Source organism: Meriones unguiculatus, chromosome 11 (assembly GCF_030254825.1).
Source record: "Meriones unguiculatus strain TT.TT164.6M chromosome 11, Bangor_MerUng_6.1, whole genome shotgun sequence".
Taxonomy (NCBI): domain Eukaryota; kingdom Metazoa; phylum Chordata; class Mammalia; order Rodentia; family Muridae; genus Meriones; species Meriones unguiculatus.
Window position 1 is genome coordinate 86,729,832 of NC_083359.1, and position 18,174 is coordinate 86,748,005.

General features: G+C 48.4%; 1 protein-coding gene across 2 annotated transcripts; it reads left to right on the forward strand.

Annotated features, from left to right (window-relative positions):
• The first annotated feature begins 1,934 nt into the window (after nucleotides 1-1,934).
• Nucleotides 1,935-12,664, forward strand: Creg1 (cellular repressor of E1A stimulated genes 1). 2 transcript variants are annotated; one of them, XM_021659145.2, is made up of 4 exons: nucleotides 1,936-2,325; nucleotides 5,636-5,755; nucleotides 6,909-7,093; nucleotides 11,241-12,664. In XM_021659145.2, the coding sequence occupies exons 1-4, from the start codon at nucleotides 1,972-1,974 to the stop codon at nucleotides 11,242-11,244; spliced, it is 663 nt and encodes a 220-aa protein (XP_021514820.1). In that variant the 5' UTR covers nucleotides 1,936-1,971; the 3' UTR covers nucleotides 11,245-12,664. The 2 variants fall into 2 exon arrangements, with proteins under 2 accessions (XP_060220588.1, XP_021514820.1); XM_060364605.1 differs by lacking the exon at nucleotides 11,241-12,664 and having other exon boundaries at nucleotides 1,935-2,325; nucleotides 6,909-7,097.
• Nucleotides 12,665-18,174: the final 5,510 nt, after the last annotated feature.

Consider the following 18,174-nt stretch of genomic DNA (forward strand, 5'->3'; position numbering starts at 1 on the left):
GGCTTGCCTACATGGCTTACAAGCATGTGAGCCCCCACTTGGCCCACATGATTTCCTGACAGCCCTAAAGGAAACGGCTTCTTTCACGTAATGAAGCTTGAGAAGGCCAGGTATCACCACATTTTCACTGGCAAGTTCTTACATGGTGCCACCGATGACCTCTGTAACAATTGAAGTACACGTTAGAAGGACTGGGGCAGCCACAGGACACACCACGTTCTCAGCACAAAGAAGATTTATTTGCTCCAGAGGCACAAAGGGCAGAGAATAAGAGACAAAGAGAGGAGACAGAGGATGAGGAAGAAGGAAAAAGGACAAAGGATGAGGGGGAGGTTGGCTATTTGCTTTGGAGGGACAAAGGACTGCCTCTGGATGGAGAGAAGACAGAAGTGGTCCATGGGAACAGGCAGTTTATAAAAGGAAAAGGGGAAATCTCACGGTAGGATGAGTTGGTTTGTTTTGACTGGGGATGTTAATTAGAGCAGCCAAAAGGGAGCTTTTGATTGCTGGATTTCAACACTTTGATCTCTGGACCTCGGTGGTCAGCTTCAGGAGGAGGGAGTGGCCAAATGAGGGAACAGGCCTGCGTGGCTAGCTTTAGGAATGCAATCTGTGGTTTACTAAGGAGAAGGGAAGAGGGAAGGACATGCCTGCTAGAGCCGTATTTGCCATGCTCGGGCCTACGAGAGCCCTTTATACACCTGAGGCCAGGCGAAAAAGGTTAACATTCTGAAAAGATGCGGCTGTCATAAAGGATGAACAAGTCTGTCAGCAAAGGAAGCAAAGGAATCCAGGGCCTGGAGATGGGAGGTACAGCATAAGACACAAACAACGTAATTTATGGAGATCTAAACTTGACAGAACCTGGATGGAAGGAGAGGCTTCCCCTTAAAGCCTGGAGAGGCCCTTCATTAAGAACATGGATAAGAGAGAGATAGGGAGAGAGACGGAGAGAGGAATGAGTGGGGGGGGCAGCTAGAGGCAGACCTCAGAATATCTTTCCAGCAGTCTTCCATAGGAGTCGCATACCAACCCCTAGAATGAAGGGAAAGTCTGATTTTTATATCTTTCTAGAGGCGACAGGACGTTTCAGATCCCATGATTTAGTTCAGCCTGGCCCATGTGATAAGAAGCTGGACGCCATAAACTAAGAAGAGCTGTCAAGTCACTGTGCGGACTGCTTCAGAACTCTCCTCCTAGCCGAGGGCTGCGGGGAGGCGTGGCCTGATTCAGAACACAAGATGGGACTTACATGTTCTAACAGTGGCCAGAGTTTAAAATGATGAAAAACGTGGGCCGGGTCGTTGGCGCACATTCTCTAACTCCCCAGAGCAGCAGGATGAAGATTGGAACGGCTTGGAGGATCTGCCAGGGTAATAAATGCACGAAAACACGAATTTAACCAAGCTAGATGACTTAACAGGTCTCCAACTGGCAAGGCCAAAGTCCTAAGTGGGAAAACTGAAAACTTAGTCTCTCAGTGGCTTTATCTGAGGGCACTCCGGGGCCAGTGATTTGCAAGTTCCTGCACGTTGGTACTTCTGCTTTTTACTACTCGGAGGCTTGCTTGCTAACGTGGAGTAAACAGAAAAGAGCTTACAGAAAACTCATTTTCTCTTAGACTTCAGGCACGTACACTCGCGTTAGAAAAGTCGGTGCGTGCGTGAAGAGGTCAGCCTTTTCCTAGTAGCGTGACTCGAGCACGTTGCTTAATTTCGTCTAGACCTCGCTTATCGCCCTGTAAGTAAAACAAACAGAACAAGTCTCTCTTTAGGGAAAAATCGCAATCTTTAAAGATCAGCGCATGTGACCCAGCGGCTAGCGCTGTTGGGTGTGGAAACCCGGCTGCACTGGGGCCACGCCCCCAGCCTGCTAATCTCTGATTGGCCCGCTCGGAGGGGCGGGGCCCCGGCGAGCTCCAATAACCCCGGCAAAGTTAGGTCCGTGGGCAGGGACTGTGCACACAGCGCCATGGCTGCTCGCGCTCCTGGGTCCGCGCGCTCCCTGCTCGTCGCCCTGCTCGCGCCTGTGCTGGTGACACTACTGGTGTCGCCGGCCTGGGGTCGCGGAGGCCGGGGCCACGGGGACTGGGACGCGGACGGGCGACTGCCCCCGCTGCCACCCCGGGAAGACGCGCCGCGCGTGGCCCGCTTCGTGTCGCACGTCTCGGACTGGGGCTCGCTGGCCACCATCTCCACGCTGGAGGCGGTGCGCGGCAGGCCGTTCGCGGACGTCATCTCCTTCAGTGACGGTCCCCCGGGCGCAGGTAGCGGCGTGCCTTACATGTACCTGAGTCCCATGCAGCAGCTAGTGAGCGACCTGAAGGTGAGCGGCGGCGCCGCTCGGTTCCCCCGGGCCGGGCACTGCGGGGCTGGCAGCCGCAGGCAGATTGGGGAGCGAGCCTCCCAAGCTTAGCCCGCCATCGGGAGAGCGTGGGTCTCAGAGATAAGAATTTTGAGCCCAGCTCAGATGGCTGTGTCTTCTGGCTGACGTCGGCCAGGCAGAAATTGTAGCATCCCAGGTGTTGGGCAACTACCAGGAAGTTTCTGCTCGCCCCTGGGCCTGGTCTAAGCGCCTGGGGTACATTCTTTGCCAGTACCTGCAGCACGTCAAACTATTCAAATTGTCATGTGTTATCTCGAGGCACTGTCTGCGTGAACTGGACGCTGGTTATTTAAAAGCTCCACAAAGCGTACATATCGTTGGATGGTTTAGCATTTGCCTTATGTGGCTTAAGAGTTTCTCTTCCCTACCCCTGCAGAACTTTGCTATCAGCAGCGGGAAGCTACTACAGAACTTTATGACCCGACTGCGTTCTTTGGGCTCCATAAGCAGAGTGGCCTCAGCAGAGAGCAGGACTCTTTGAGGGGCTGGTTCCTCTTTGTCTTTGGCCTCCTCGTTGGGTCAGGGTTAAGCTTGCAACTTGGGTGGAAATCAGCCTAGGATGGAAGGTCCACCCAGGTGCCCAGAGATGGAGCCTGACTTGGTACCTGGTCTTTGTGGCAAAGCTGGGGGAAAAAAAGCACGGTGTGGTGGGAAAAGTGAGATGAGAGAAACTGATGTTTTAGTCAAGCACTTGAGTCACGCGTGCCAAGTGCTCTTCAGCTCCACTCATTTCCACTGTCTCTCGTAGCAACTCTTAGAAACGGTCTGACTATTCCCATTTTACAGATAAAGATGGGAGGTTAAGTGATTGTGCAAAGCCGGGGGTCAACTCTAGTTCACAGATCCACCCGTCTTCAGTGTACAAGCCACAGACCCCCGGACCAGAGACCAGCTTCCCTCAGCCTACCACAGAGTTCTGTTTTGTTCCAAACAAACTTAGTTAGCGCCTTTTAAAACTGTGATTGTAGGGGCTGGGGAAATAGCCCGGTTGGTAAAGTGCTTGCCATGTAGGAGTGGGAATCGTTGCTTGAATCTCTGAACCATGTGAAAAAGTGAGGCATGATGGTATGCATGCATTTGTGACCCTGCCCTGGCCAGACAGACAGCTTCCTGTCCATCCAGCCTGGCTGAGCTGGCAGCTTCAGACCCCAGGGAGAGACCCTGCTTCAAAAAACACAAGTTGCCTGGCTCTGGCTTCTAAGGAGTGGCATCCAGAGTTGACCTCTGGCCCCACCATACATTCATTAATGCACGTGCCTCTGTGGTACACCTGTACTCTACACACACACACACACACACACACACACACACACACACACACATACACACACACACACACACCACACCGTGGACTGCACAGACCAGGCTTGGTGGTTCAAGCCTATAGTCTCAGTATTTGGGAGGTGGGAGCAGAAGGACCAACAGTTCAAGGTTGTTATTCTCTGCTGTCTATTGAGTTCAAGGCCCGGCTGCACCACAGATGGTCCTATCCCAAACAAGACACAACTCTTCTCGCATTCCTTCCTTCTGGGCATGTCTCTCTGGTGATAGGACCAGGTAATTGCTGATTTCTTTTCCATGTTGACCCACTAAAATCAAGTTAGTTTCTGACCCCCTTGTTCTTCTGGTACTTTGACCATTATGTGCACAGTCGTGGTTTTATTTCCACATTTGTATTCCTGTTGGGACCTCTTCAGAGCCTTGTATTTCTGAGTGCCTTCATTTAGTATCTGCCAGATAAGAGTCCCATTTCCCTCTTCTTCCTGGAAACCAAATCACCTTGGCGGGAAGCATCCTCGTTTGTGGACTTAGTTTCTCACTAAACACGTTAGAATTCTCACCACTGCTCCAAATCCCCCTGGTTTTCTTCTGCTTTCTTTGGTTCCATCCCTGCTCCTTCCTCTTCATTCACCCCATGCTCAGGCTACGTCCTCACCACCTCAGACAACTTTTAAATCGTCTGTCTGGACCACCCTGCCCAGCAGCCTTACAGTGGCAAACTACAGAGTTGCCCCCTGCATGGATGGCTTAACCAGTGCTGTCTGCCGCTGCTCAAGAATCACCGTGCATGCTTCAAACCCTGGGCGTCGAGGCTGGGAAGATGGCTTATCAGGGAAAGAGCTTGACATGCAAGTGTCAAGAGTTCAGACTCCTAGCACCCATGTTAATAACCTGCACTGCCTGTAATCCCTCTGCTTGGCAAATGGAGACAGGGAATCCTTTGGAGCTGAACTTACAAGTGATCGTGAGCCACTAGCTATGGGTGCTGGAGCCTTTGGGAGAGCAGTATATGCTCTCACCTGCTGAGGCCTTTCTCTTTTCCTCTTCCCTGAGAGTCTCTGAGACTCTGGTTCTAACGGGCCGTTGAGAGATGGCAGAGGCAAAAACACTTGGGGTGAACGCAGTTGTGAGTTTGCAATAATTCGGGACAGTGCCGGGTTCTGGAGAGAAATGGATTAGGAACCTTCTTGCCTTTGTGATTCGAATCTGAGGTAAGAATTCTCTTGTTACAGAAGGAATGAGCTGCTTCTCCCTTTTTGAGATCACATGACAGTTTCTGCAGTCATGAGATAACCATGCAGCATGATTCAGCTACTTTCTTGTTTAAGTTCTGTAATTAGGCTGTTGGAGTACCTGTGGTGCTTTTATGTACTGGTTTTTGGTTTTTGTTTTGTTTTTAATTAGAGCCTGACTCTGTAAATATTTCAGTGAGGGTTATCACCAGCTCTGGTTTGGGGGATTTTTATTTATTATTCTGGTAAGTATGGAATAAATAAGGATAGATATGTTAAGACACTCCCTATAACTCATTAGTTTAAAACATGATGCCTGGGGGGAGAGAAGGGCTGGAGAGATGGCTCAGTGGTTAAGAGCACTGGCTCCCCTTCCAGAGGACGCAGGTTTCAATTCCCAGCTTCCACCTGGCAGCCGCCAACTGTCTGTAACTCTAGGTCCAGAGGATCTGACATCCTCACACAGACATAACACGTAAGCAAAACTCCAATGTGCGTGAAATAAAAATAAAGCTTAAAAAATAACTAAAACATGATACCTCTCCACACACACTCTGTGAGGATTGGGGCGGGTTTCTGCCCCTGGATTGTTTCCCCTGAGCGCACTGTGGCTTACAATTCACTGTTTCGTGGAATATGCTGCCGCCCGAGGGATAGTATGACCGCAGGTGTTAAAGTTTATGCCTCTCCAGAAACCGGGTTTCACATGGAAGGACTTCCATTTCTCTCTCCTCCAGGAAAACCCACAGGCCACGCTGACCTTGTCTTTAGCACAGACTGTCTTCTGTAGGAACCATGGCTTCGACCCTCAGAGTCCCCTGTGTGTTCATATAATGCTGTCGGGAGCTGTGACCAAGGTTAGTCATTGAGAACATGGCGGTATTCAAACGGAAGGAAGGGATCTTTGGAGAATAAAATGCAATGGATTTGTGAGCGGACGGACGGTAGGAACATGTTCTAACTCTACAGTGATTCCAAGACAAAGGCCCTGGCCAGGGTCTGTCATTAGGTGTCCAGTAGGGTCCTTATGGGGCACAGGACCAAACAGATATAACGTCTGGAAAACTTCTGTATAAAACACTCTTGCTAAAAAACATCTGCTCATCCAGGACCATTGCTCTCTAGTTTCACCTGGGCTGGAGAGATGGCTTAGCCCTTAAGAACATGTATTGTGCCTGCAGAGGACCTGAGTTCAATTCCCAGCACCCACATCAGACAGCTTACAAGTGTTCACAACCCCAGCTCCCGGGGATGTCCCTAAGCTGAGGCACCTGCATATATACAGATACAGACACGTGTGCATGTAAACATATAATAATAAAATTAATTTAAAAAAAAGAGTGTTACTAACTAGAAGCGCACTTGGACAGTTTGGGATGGTGCTGGAAAGATGAGGTTAAATAAGATTGCAGGTGCTGGGTATGGTGGCACATGCCTTTAATCTCATCACCCAGGAGGCAGTGAGTTCGAGGCCAGCCTGGTCTACATAATGAGTTCCAGGACAGCCAGGGCCACACAGTGAGACCTGGTCTCAAAAACGAAACAACAACAACAAAAAAACAAACAAACAAAAAGAAAGATCTGCAGAAAGCCAGTGGGCAGGTATCAAGTATACCACTCTTATTGCTGAGCCGGTAATTTCAGGCTTTTGCTGAGCTTTCTGACCCTCGTGATTTCTGGTCTGGACACTCTCCGTGGTTGCATCTCGGTGGGTGGTGTCCGTGACTGGCGGGAGCGAGCAGGGGAGTGACACCTGCTCTGGGGTTCCATCGTGCTGCTTCTAAGCATGTCCACTGTTGCTAGTGAGCAGCAAAGCTTGGTCCTTATCGCGGTCTCTACTTTAGTGCATGTGTTGGTATAAATTTGAAGTCGTCATCATTCTCTGTTTTCTTCAAGCTCCCCATTGGCTCTCGATTCTAAAGATCAGGATTTGCAACTGACTAAGTTCTCAGGTGGGGTTTGTGGTGTGAAGAAGCACACATTCTTGATTATCTCCTGTTTGTCCTTCAGGTGAACGAGACAGAAGCGGACTACGCAAAGAGTTCATTATTCCTTCGACATCCTGAGATGAAAACTTGGCCTTCCAGCCATAATTGGTTCTTTGCTAAGTTAAATATAACCAGTATCTGGGTCTTGGACTACTTTGGTGGACCAAAAGTAGTGACACCTGAAGAATATTTTAACGTCACATTGCAGTAAGTAATTTTCACCTTTGGAGCATTGCAGCTCTTCCTAGCAGCACTCAGTCTCCCGGGGCACAGACCCTGCTAGGGATCGCCTCTCAAAATAATAAAATACATGGGATTACAAAAGATGCCAGGCACTAACGCATACCTTTGATCCCAGCACTTGGGAGGCAAGGTAGAGGCAGGAGGAATCTTTGTGAGTTCAAGACCAGCACGGTCTACATAGTGAGTTCTAGGACAACCAGAGATATGGAGTGAGATCTTGTCTCAAAGGGAAAGAAACACAAAACCAAAAAACGAATAAACAAAACAAAACAAAAAACAACCTTAATCTCAGCCCTTAGGAGGTATAAGATGGTGGGTCTGTGAGTTTGAGGCTAGCCTGGTCTACAGAGTGAGTTCTGGGACAGGCAAGGCTACACAAAGAAAAAAAAAAAAAACCCAAGTAACCAACCAATCCACCAACCAACCAAACAAAAACAATATATCTATAAAATAGTTTTAAATGTGTGATACAGAATTGGTAAGCTTTTGAATCAACATGAAGGAGAATAAGATCTAGTAATGACACACCCATAATCCTAGTCCTTGGGAGGCACAGGAGAGAGGATTAGGAGTTCAGGGCCAGCCTCAGCTACACAGCCTGAGTTACATGAAACTGTTTCAAACAAAAGAAACAAACAAGCAAGGGGGATCTGATAACTCTCAAAATGGGGAAGACTGTGACATTTACCACAACAGGAACTGTAAGGCAATTGTTACAGACCTGTGATTTCTCCACTGTACTGGAGACAGTCACAGTTACACTGTCACCTCTGTCATCTGTAATCATCAGTGAAGGAACAACACATTCAGTTAGAGCCCAGTGAAAATGAGGGGCAAGTTCCAATCAAGCCACAGACGCCACTCTGCCTGGGGTCTGGCCACCAGGTTGAGAGCCAGGGTAAAGGCTGCCTGTCAGACTATAGACAGGGTGTAGGTGTGACTTGGGAAGACCGTTTCTCGGGTTCAGATGTGGTGCCCTGGACTGTGCTTTCACATCTGTGTGTGAGCAAGGACCATTTCCCAGCAGCAATGCTGGAGAGCCTGCGGGAGATGTGGTTTGTTCCCGTTAAAGTAATGGAGTGAAGACCAAAGGAGCCACTGGAGAAGGGGGGTGGAAGGGCTAGAGGTGGAAGTCAGCAATTGGGCCCAGGGGCTTGGGTCCGAATCTCAGCATTGCAAAATAAGAATAATAAAATCACTAAGGGCTGGACACAGCTCAGTAGCCCAAGGCCCTGGGTTTGATCCCCAGTACTAACTTGTCTGGAAATAGAGGAGAAACAGTATCTAACGATAAGCTGGAGCAGGAAGAAGGGGGTGATCAGGTGTGGAGTGAGGTCAAGGTTCAGAGGACAGAATGGGAGGGGACTAGAGTGTTTTCTAAGTGACACAAAGGGCTTTGCTATCTGACACCTGCGAGCCACATGATGACAACACTAGCAATAGCAGCTAGAGTCTGTTGAGCGTGTTTTACTGGTCGGAGCTATGCTGTTTGCTTCTTGTGGTTAGCTTAGGTTCTCGCCACACCCCTGTGAAGCAAGCACGGATGCCTAGGCTGTAAAACTGAGCGCTTGGCTGGGAAATGAGGGCCTTGCTTGATGCCTTTCAGCTGGGAGGCGGCAGTGCTTGGGTCCAAACTCGAGGCATCCTAGCCTCCCCTTCCCCACCTCACCCTGCCTCTCATCTGACTCCTAACCGCTGCTGCGGCTGCCTCTCCAAGTTCATATCTTAGTTCACTTGCTGTCTGTAATGACTGAAGCTCTGTGAGGGAGATGGGTGAGGATACTAAGATAGATCTATATGTCATGGGTTGAATGGAAAGATTTCCAGGGTTAAATGGGACTGAGAGAAGGGGGTGAGGCTTGTGTGCTGGGTGGTGTTTATGAGCAGGGACTGAGGTAGCCTGAAGCCTAGCATTGTCCTTGTCAAGTTCTTAGGCTCCACAGTCATACATTAACGGAAGAGCCACAGATTCCTCCTGCCAGAGGTAAGGAGAATCACTCTCTCTCTCTCTCTCTCTCTCTCTCTTTTAGCAAGCAGGAACTTTCTTCAGCCCCGGAGGGAATGGGGGCTTTTGTCTAAATGTCCAACCTTGGGGGACCAGACAATCCCCAGTTCTGAAACTTAAAGTTCTTAGTTCTTATGTAGTCTTTGTTTTATTCCATTAGAGAACGGCCCGTGTTAAACTGTGTGACCCTCCCCTCTTCCCCACTGTGACTGTAAATCTTAACAGCGAAGCTTGGGGTGGATATTTTGTTTTTTTTTTATTTCTGTATTCGGAGCAGGGCTGACAGTGGTACACGGCCCATGGCAGGTGTGTTTGGGGGGGGACAAGTGCTGACTTGTCGTCTGATCGAAACAAAGACTGTCAATGTCTGAGTAAAAAATCCAGTTGATTTTGCTGCCATGTGTTCCAGAGAGGAGGCATGGGGCCTGCCGACCCTCCCAGGGCTGGCCGAGCACTGTCCTTTATAGGACTGTGGAGGCAGCAATTGCAAGATTATTACCAGGCACCACATTATCAAGGAGAATGACACTAAGAATGATGGGCTGCTCTGTGAGGTTAGAGTTTACCTTCCTGGGACATCACAATCTCCAAAGCGCAGTTATCTCTGTGTAAATAACACGCCCTGGGCAGTGCTTACTTTAATAACAAAATAAAATTATGTTTTCCCGTAAGTCTCTGCCCTGAGTGAGTAAAATAGAGGCTCCCACTCTGCTATGTAGACGGGTAAGTGCTTTTCTGAAGCTCAAAGATAAGACAGAACCTTTGCTCTGGTCCTGAGGGGAGGATGGGACACAAGGGCAAGGCATCCCGCAGTGGCAGTAGCAGGGAAAGAAGGCGCCTGAAAACTACCCTGTCCCCAGGTACCTCTGCCCACTCATCGTCACTTCTGAGACTGTGAGAGAGACTCTCCCTTAGCTCCTTCCTGCTGTTTGCTGCCAGAACTGTGTCACAGTCCGGGGAGCGTACAGCTTGATCTGTGAGGACCGGGGGCTGCACATTCTCAGGAACCACTAGTGGGGTCCTCGTAGCCTTCTGGACTTTCTCCATGTCCGAGTCACCTTGCCAGGCATGCCCACAGCTGCCTCAGAAGATATCGTTTCTGTAAATAGCACAGAGCCTCCTTCAGCTGATGGCTGGGCCTCTTCAAGGATGTCCCGGGAAAGCATCCACATAGGGACCGCTTTGTCACTAACTGAATGGTTTGTGTCCCTGGGTTGCTGGACCAAGCTCATCAGCTAATCTGCATTCGGAGTGAAGGTGTAAGGGTCTTCCTGGTAGGTTTGCCGACATCCTGGGGGCAGCCATTCTCAGAGCAGGCTTTACCTCCCATCGCCATGGAGCCTGAGCAGCAGCAGGCCTGGACCAGGGTTCACTTCATCACCTGTAGCTTGCTCACACCCATCTCCTGCCAAGACAGGCTCAGAGAAAGGTCACACACTTGAACCCTTACCTGGGCATAGACTTCCTGGTTGGATGGTGACTCCAGCTGGGATAGGAAGATAAACAAGGTCACCTCCCGGCTGGGCCAGTGTCATTAGGTATTGGCCAATCACAGCTTTTGTTCTAATATTCAGGACCCGTTTGCTTTATAAAGGTTTTTGGCTCTATTCTCCCTTGGTGAGAGAGAGTCGGATGTATCCCAGGCTTGTCTAGAACTCTGTGCACCAAGGATAACTTTGAACTTCTGAACCTCCTGCCTCCACCTCTGGGAGTGCTGGAATTATGGGTGTGGGCACCTTACTCAGAATTTTGTGAATACTAGGCAAGCACTCTCTCAACTGAACTACAACCCCGGCCCTGTTAATATGTTTGTTTGTTTTTGAATTTTAAACCGTCAGAAATTCTTTTTAATGAGAGCCTGCGAGCTGCTATAGCAGTGGGACCCTCAGCACCCCTGCGGCAGGTGTCAGAGCCTGTGTGGAGAGGAGAGGAGCTTGCTAAAAAGGGTTCTTGGCCCCCCGTCCACCACCAGGACTCAGGAGTCACTGAGATGAAAATACTAAACTCCTGTGTCCTGAGTTGCTCTTCCCTGAGAATGCATGAACCTTTAAGACTGGCCAGTCCAGCTAGTGAGGTAATTGTGTAATTGTTTTCTTCCCTCTTCAGGTGAAGCAGCCTACGGTGAACCAGACCTCCAGGTGTCTTAGACGGCTGATGCACACTTAAAGGGCTTGACCTGGGCTGGAATTTCCCCGGGCTGTCAGCTGATTCTGCCACCCGTTGGTCAATTAAGTTTGCTTGTGTCCACAGCCTGTTGTCGGGTCTAGACTGGCTCTCTTAAAAGATGCGGTTGCTGGATTTTAAGAAATGTATTTGGAAGCCATTTTCATAGAAAAATGCCGTTCATCATAATCAAGGAAGTTTCCTTTCTCCCGTTCCCAGTGGGCTTTCCTCAGTGGTGCCCACACATGGGTAATGTATGCCCGATGTAGATTTCCATGGTGGAGGTACAGAAGTACAGGTGCCATCTCCTGATGGCCACCACGCCTGGAGGGTACCCTCCTCACCCTGCTGCCTCTGGAGCCTGGGCAGATGGTGAGCCCCGGACGCAGAAAGCATGTATGGATCCTTCAGACATGGGCAACGATGACCACAGGTGGAGCTTCCTGTTCGTATCTGCTTCTGCGGCTGACCCCGCACAGGGCAAGACTGTGCCTTCTCGAAAACTCTCTAAGTGTCACACATTCTTAAGTCATAGTTAGAGGACAGAAGTCCAGAGTTTCCTGCATTCATTTTCCGCCCAATATTGTTGATCCATTACACAAGGGCTGAGGGGGTGGCTTGCTTGATAGAGGGTTTGCCTAGCATGCACGAGGCTCTGTGTCCCCAGCATTGAAACGAACAATGTTTTTTATTTGCATGAAAAGAGGATTGCAGAAGAAAAAATAATTTTGAATATTCTGGATCCTTTTTTTGTAAAAAGACTTAACCCAGGCACCCACCCTAACCCCAGCCATCCTCAGATGTTCTAGATCTCGGAAGCAGGTGCTGCCCGAGTCATCTGTGAGAAATAACACGCTAACACTCCCCCCCCCCAAAAAAAAACCCTCCATGTTTCTGGGCTAGAGAGATGGCTCAGCATTTAAGAACGTAGATTGCTCTAGCAGAGAACCTGAGTTCAGTTCTCAGCGATGGAGTCACAACTCCATAACTCCATCTCCAGGAAATCAAACACCTGTAGCCTCTGAGGTCACCTGTCCTCAAGTGCATGTACCCACACATAGACACACATGCACATAATTAAAAATCCTACCTCTTTTTAAAATAGCACATTTCTTTAGAAGAGGTACTGTTTAGTTTTCTTACCTGTATCCGTGATCTTGGATGACATAAAAATCCTTTTAATAAGGTGTTGGGGATCGAGCCACTGACTCCTTAAGCAGAAAAAGAAAAGTTACATACGAGCCATTGTGTTGGAAAGATAGATGATAAACTTAACAGGCATCCAGCAAGCGACTTCTCAAGGAGAAAATTATTGAACAGTAAGAATCATGTTACTCAAATCAATAAAAAAAGCATTATTCTAATAAGATGTGTTGGATTGATTTCATAGACATTTATCACAAATCTCTGTGCACTGTTCAATGTTCTTGTTTCAATACACTCTTAAATCAGCCACTGTCTTTCCAGAACATGGGAGAGACAGGATATTCCTCCCCACCGGCGGCTCATCCTATCCTAGAATTTGGGAAATGTCTGATTCCAGGCTTTGCCACAGGCTAGTGTGCTTTGGGGTCCAGCATGCTTTGTAGAACTGTGTTGAGAATATCTCCCCAGTTTTCTCTCTTCCAGTTTAACTGTGAGTTCTAAATTCTGCATTTGGCACCATGGGAAAACTGTCCATATTCAGGTCAGATCCAATTATCCTATCAGCCAGTTCTTTGCACATCCTTTTAGAATTGAATTTACAGACTGTCACTGTAACATTCTAGATGTCCACCAGGGGGCACCATAGGCTATGTTAAACCAGATACAGGTTGTGACTCTGCCTCCGTTTCTTTCTAGTCTCTAGGCTGTGTAGTCTAAGCTGTCCTCTTGCCTCTGCTTCCTAAATTCTGGGGAGACATACATACCACCATGCTGGGCACAGTGCCACTTTCTAATTTAGCCGAGTTATTTTAGCCAAATGTCACCATGATGCTGACACTGTAGGACAGGCAGTTCAGCAAGGGCAAGAGGTGAGATGAGCCTGGCCTCCTGCTGCCTCTGGTGGATCCTACCGGCAGCAGCTGCTGCAGAGAGAGATTGAGCCAGGGTCTTAGCTGGGATAGGTATGAATGGAAGCCATGGCCCCAAGAAAGTGCGCTCCTGATCAACATGGCCGTGGCTGAGGCCTGTGGAGCTGCAAAGACCAATTGGTTGCATTTGGCAGACTTTTCCCCCGGCCATTGTTCTGACCAAACCATGACCAGCAAATCCGGTCATCTGTCTTCTAGTCCAGGTTCGAAGCCCTTGGGATTATGTCGGGGTGGGGAGCCGTTCTGAACTGAGACGCGGTTCAGTGAAACAGTAATGTCCTGACTGGAGATTGCCAGCACCACGTGCCTTTCTTAGCAGTATTCAGAGGATCACAAGGTAACTGAGGACTACTTTCTATAACGGCACATTCTGGAGCTGTTTTAGTGCCGAGAAAATAATACTCTGTGGGAGTTTATTGGCCAGTGTTTTGTGGTGTCTTCCAAAACAGATGTTTTGTGTTTTCATCTGGGAGGGCAAATGATAAGTTTAGAAGAGACTATGGAGCAATTGTTTTAGTTTTTTTCCTCCGTACATCCGTGAGAGAGGGAAGGGGAGGGAGAGAGGGGCAGGGGATGAAAGTCCAAGACTTTTAGCCCCTACAGTTAGCCTGGATGCTAGTATTTGGTGGTTCTTTCTAATATTTGATAAATTGCTTAAATGTAGCCAGGATCATGCTGAGTACTGACCCGGTATCCTAACTCTTCCACATATCTTGAGTTTGTTATGTTCCTAGAAATTGTTTACAAGGATAACTCGGGAAAAGGCAAAGGATCTATAAGACCTGAAGAGAAACTACAGTATTCATGGGTAACAGAATAGCTGCAGAATCTTCCTCATAACAGCATATCCAGGTTACAAAATAGCCATCTGTGCAGATTGTGTGTGTGTGTGTGTGTGTGTTGAGACACTGAAGCAAAGTAATTTAAACAAAGTGGGGGAGTTTGCTGTTCCTAAAATAAAATAGTCCTTCAGAACACCATCTTCTCAGCTCCGCTTGCCTCTGTGTTAGTTTTAATTGCAGCTGGCAGTTCTAACAAAGAAGATGCATGCTTCATAGTCATTCCTGTACAAGGAGCCTGTGTGTCTGAAAGTTAGGTGTCCTCAATGGCTGAGCCCAGGTTCTATGTCCAGGGAGGATGTTTTTACTGGCCATGACTATGTCATCTGCCCTTTGTAGAAGATGGGGTGCAGAGGAGCCATGGGGACTCGGAAAGTTTTGAAGGGTACTCCTGAAAGGAGGTCTCCATAAATGACGGGGTCCATCTGAGCAAAACTGACAGTGATCCCCACCGAGTTTCTTTCATCTCCCTTCTCCCTAGTTTCTAAGCATTTAGGTTATGAATTTCCAAGCACGTTGGAGGTTGTTTTTAGGGATCTATATCAACGACCAGCTCCATGGCAGAATGTCACAATGCTTACTCTGTGCTGAATCTCATAGGGAAAAACACTACTGTTATTTAAATGGACAAGTTTTAGCTTCTTAACATTTAGCATAGTAGTTTGGACCACTGAGATGGCTTAATGAATAGATGTACTTGCTGCCAAGCCTGATGACCTGAGTTCAATCCCTGGGACCCATAGGGTGGTACAAAAAGTTGCCCCGTGCTTGCCATGTGCCATGGCATTCATACACTGGTTTTTAAGATGTTTTGCTGGCTGTTTTTCTTCTTTGTGAACTGTCAGCTCATGTTCATTGTCCAATGGTCCCCTGGGAATCACCTTAATTTACCCTCTTGTGGCTCCAGGGGTGGACCCTGGGGCCTCTGTCATCCAAGCATACCCTCTATCTACCACTGAGCGCTGGGGGGTAATTTTTAGAAATTGCTTTTAGTGAATGTTATGTATCTACTTCAGCGAACCATTTTCGTTGTCGACACGTGGTAAAGCTATTTTACCTTTAAATTATTACTATTGTTGTTGTTGTTTTTTTTTTTTTTTTTTTGAGATAGGAGTTTTCTGTGTAACAGTCCTGGCTGTCCTGGAACTTGCTCTGGGAACCAGGCTGGCCTGGAACTCACAGAGATCCACCTGCCTCTGACTGGGATTAAAGGCGTGTCCCACCGACGCTACCTGGCTTCCCTTAAATTATTTTAAAATCAGTAGATTTAAATTTTTCCATAAAGAAAATCCACATAATTGGATATTTCCCCCTTAAAATATTTAATTTTCTTCAAATTTAGTTCTTTGCCTTTGAGACATTTGGTAAATGTCAGTTCAGGTTTTCTTCCATTTTTCTGAATTAGCTTTTCACCCTCATTTCTTCAATCTGCCCAGAATGTGCTTTGTGTAGAATGCTCATCTCTTAATGGCAGTCCTAACTCATACCAAGCTCTTTTAATCGGCGTGTGAGCCCAGGTCTTCACACGGCTCTCTCAGCAGGGACAGACATTTAAGTGAGGGCTCCCCACATAACCTGTGTGCAGTCTGTGGGGAAGCCTAGTCTAGGGACACCCTCTGGCCCACAGCGTGGGGTCTTGGCACTGACATTGGCCGAAATCATGGCTCTGTTAAGATTCTCATAGACTCAAACTTTGGATACACGTTCTCCAGTCTTTCCACAATACACTTGGTCGGCTTTCTCAGCATCTATCCCACGTGTGTGGTGGCATGGCATGCACACAGCACACACGCACGCACACACACACACACACACACATACACACACACACACACTAAAATAAATAAATAAATGTAATTAAAAATAAAAAGAAATACTTGATGGATGATAGCAGGGCAGTTTGATCAAATCAGTGTCTCCCGAGAATGGTATATATTACATATATGTGCTGACGGTCAGTTAACACACACTCCTTATTTGGTCACCAAGGGGCATCTGTTAAGGGTCTGCACCCCTTGGATTCAGCTTTGTCTGATTTTGCTCAGGTCGCCGTAACAAAACGCCACAGACTGGCTGGTTAATAAACAGACGCTTGTTTCCCACCACTAGAAAGACTGGAAGTCCACCTAAAGCCACACAGGGACTCTGGACGGACAGTGACTGCACTGGTGGTCATTTCTGATGCGAGGCCAGCAAGAGAGCGGAACCTTGGGGGTAGGGGGTCGGGGGTTGGAAGGCCCAGTGGGCCGAGGAGAAGCTGAGCCGGAAGCAGCTCAGCGAAGGTTGGAGACAGACTAGATTTGAGAGCCCCCGGCCCTGACCCAGTTTGTGCAGGCTACACGCTTTCTCAAATACGTCTCTTTATTCCTTGGAGCTTTTTTTGGGTGTAGCTATAAAGGACTTTACGCCATGGGGAAAAGCACAAATTAGCAAAATAAAAAAAAAAAAAAAAAAAAAAAAGTTCTCGAATCATTTTGCACCCTGACTGCTGCTAAAGTGGGAACCCGAACAGCACCTTCTCTGTGTGCCTTGCAGAAGGAGAGCTGATCTCATGCTGACTCTGCTGCTAGGCTGGGTTCAAGTTCATCAGCCTTAGCTAGGCGGCTCAGCTTGGACAAGCGCCCTCTTCTGAGGGAGCCACAGAGCCTTCACTTGCAAGAAGGATAACAATGATTCCTTCCTCCCTGATTTGTAGAAAGAATTCAACCTCCCAGCACACTGAAGACTGAGGCAGGGGAACCGTGGGTTCAGGGTCTAGCCTGGTCTATATAGTGAGAAACTGCTTCAAAACAGTTTATTTTTCAAATCTAACGCACAGAAGCGCAGCAGAAGCTCCCCGATAGAGTGAGCACTCAATAAATTCTAGACCTGAAAGTCGTGTTGAGATTTTTCTCAAAAGTGTCAATGTGCCCAACTTTATAAAACATATCCATGTGTGGCGCGCTTTTCCTAACCCTAGTGACAAGCCCAGGGGATGGACACCCAAGCCGCTGGTTAGGGATGGTCCACGCAGTTCCTATAGCTTTGATTCAAGAAGGCGACACTAGAGGTCCCTGCGGGTCCTTTAAAGAAATGCTTTGCCTCAAGTGTTTTTCTTCAAAGGTTTGTGGTGGGGAAAACAAAACAAAACAAAAAAAACCAAAACGGCAAGGGCCATGTGTGTGAAAACGCCTGGTTTTCACAAGTAGTTCCCTGACACCTCTGGGGGCAGGCGCTGTGAGCTCTGAAGCCAGACTGTGGGTCCAAATCTCAACACAAGCGCTTCAGCCTGCCATCACCAGGACCAAGAGGGCCGAGCTAGATGGTGGCTTTCGTTCAGTAATCGATCGGGGGTGTGAATGACCCGAGGCCTTTACCCAGATGGTAAGACCAGCGCAGAGGCAAGGCACTGGGCATTCCTCGGAAGAGATGCAACCTCGGGAGGATCCCAACTGTGAGCACTGGCGACGTGCTCCCTCACTGCTGGTCTCATGACCTGCGAGAAGACTTGGGAACTGCAGTTTGACATGACCGCCGCTAGAGATCGCTGTGGAGACGCACGGAGCCGCTAACGGGGTGGTCCGGGATGGGAGAAGTTTGTCCCTCTGCTCCGCTGGAACTGCGTCCCCCTTTTTTTTGTCCTGATTAGCATCTTTCCTTCCCTGTCAGGACATGGCCATCCTAAGGAGAGGCCAAGGGGCCCCGGCCAGCAGCAACCAGAGGTGGAACCCGTCAGGATTGTTCCTAAGCCAGCGGTTTCTGCAGGGGCCTGTTTGGGCGACTCCCCAGCAAGGACTTGTAGCCGCCTCCTGACACTGCATGAGGTCCGGGAATCTAGTCCTCCCTTTGGAGGATTGACTAAAAAATTAAAAAGAAGCAGCAAACACCCAGCACAGAGATCATGGCCCACTCCTCATGCCCAGCTCCCATCGTTTCTAGAAGAGTCTTGCCAGAACCTCTGTGGCTAAATATTTAATGATCCTT

Excerpts from the sequence above, each read along its gene's own strand:
- Creg1 (XM_060364605.1), top strand. The coding sequence starts at position 1,972 with ATGGCTGCTCGCGCTCCTGGGTCCGCGCGCTCCCTGCTCGTCGCCCTG. Across the intron at positions 2,326-5,635 it reads AGCTAGTGAGCGACCTGAAG|GAAAACCCACAGGCCACGCT; the intron begins GTGAGCGGCGGC and ends TCTCTCCTCCAG. Across the intron at positions 5,756-6,908 it reads TGTCGGGAGCTGTGACCAAG|GTGAACGAGACAGAAGCGGA; the intron begins GTTAGTCATTGA and ends TTTGTCCTTCAG.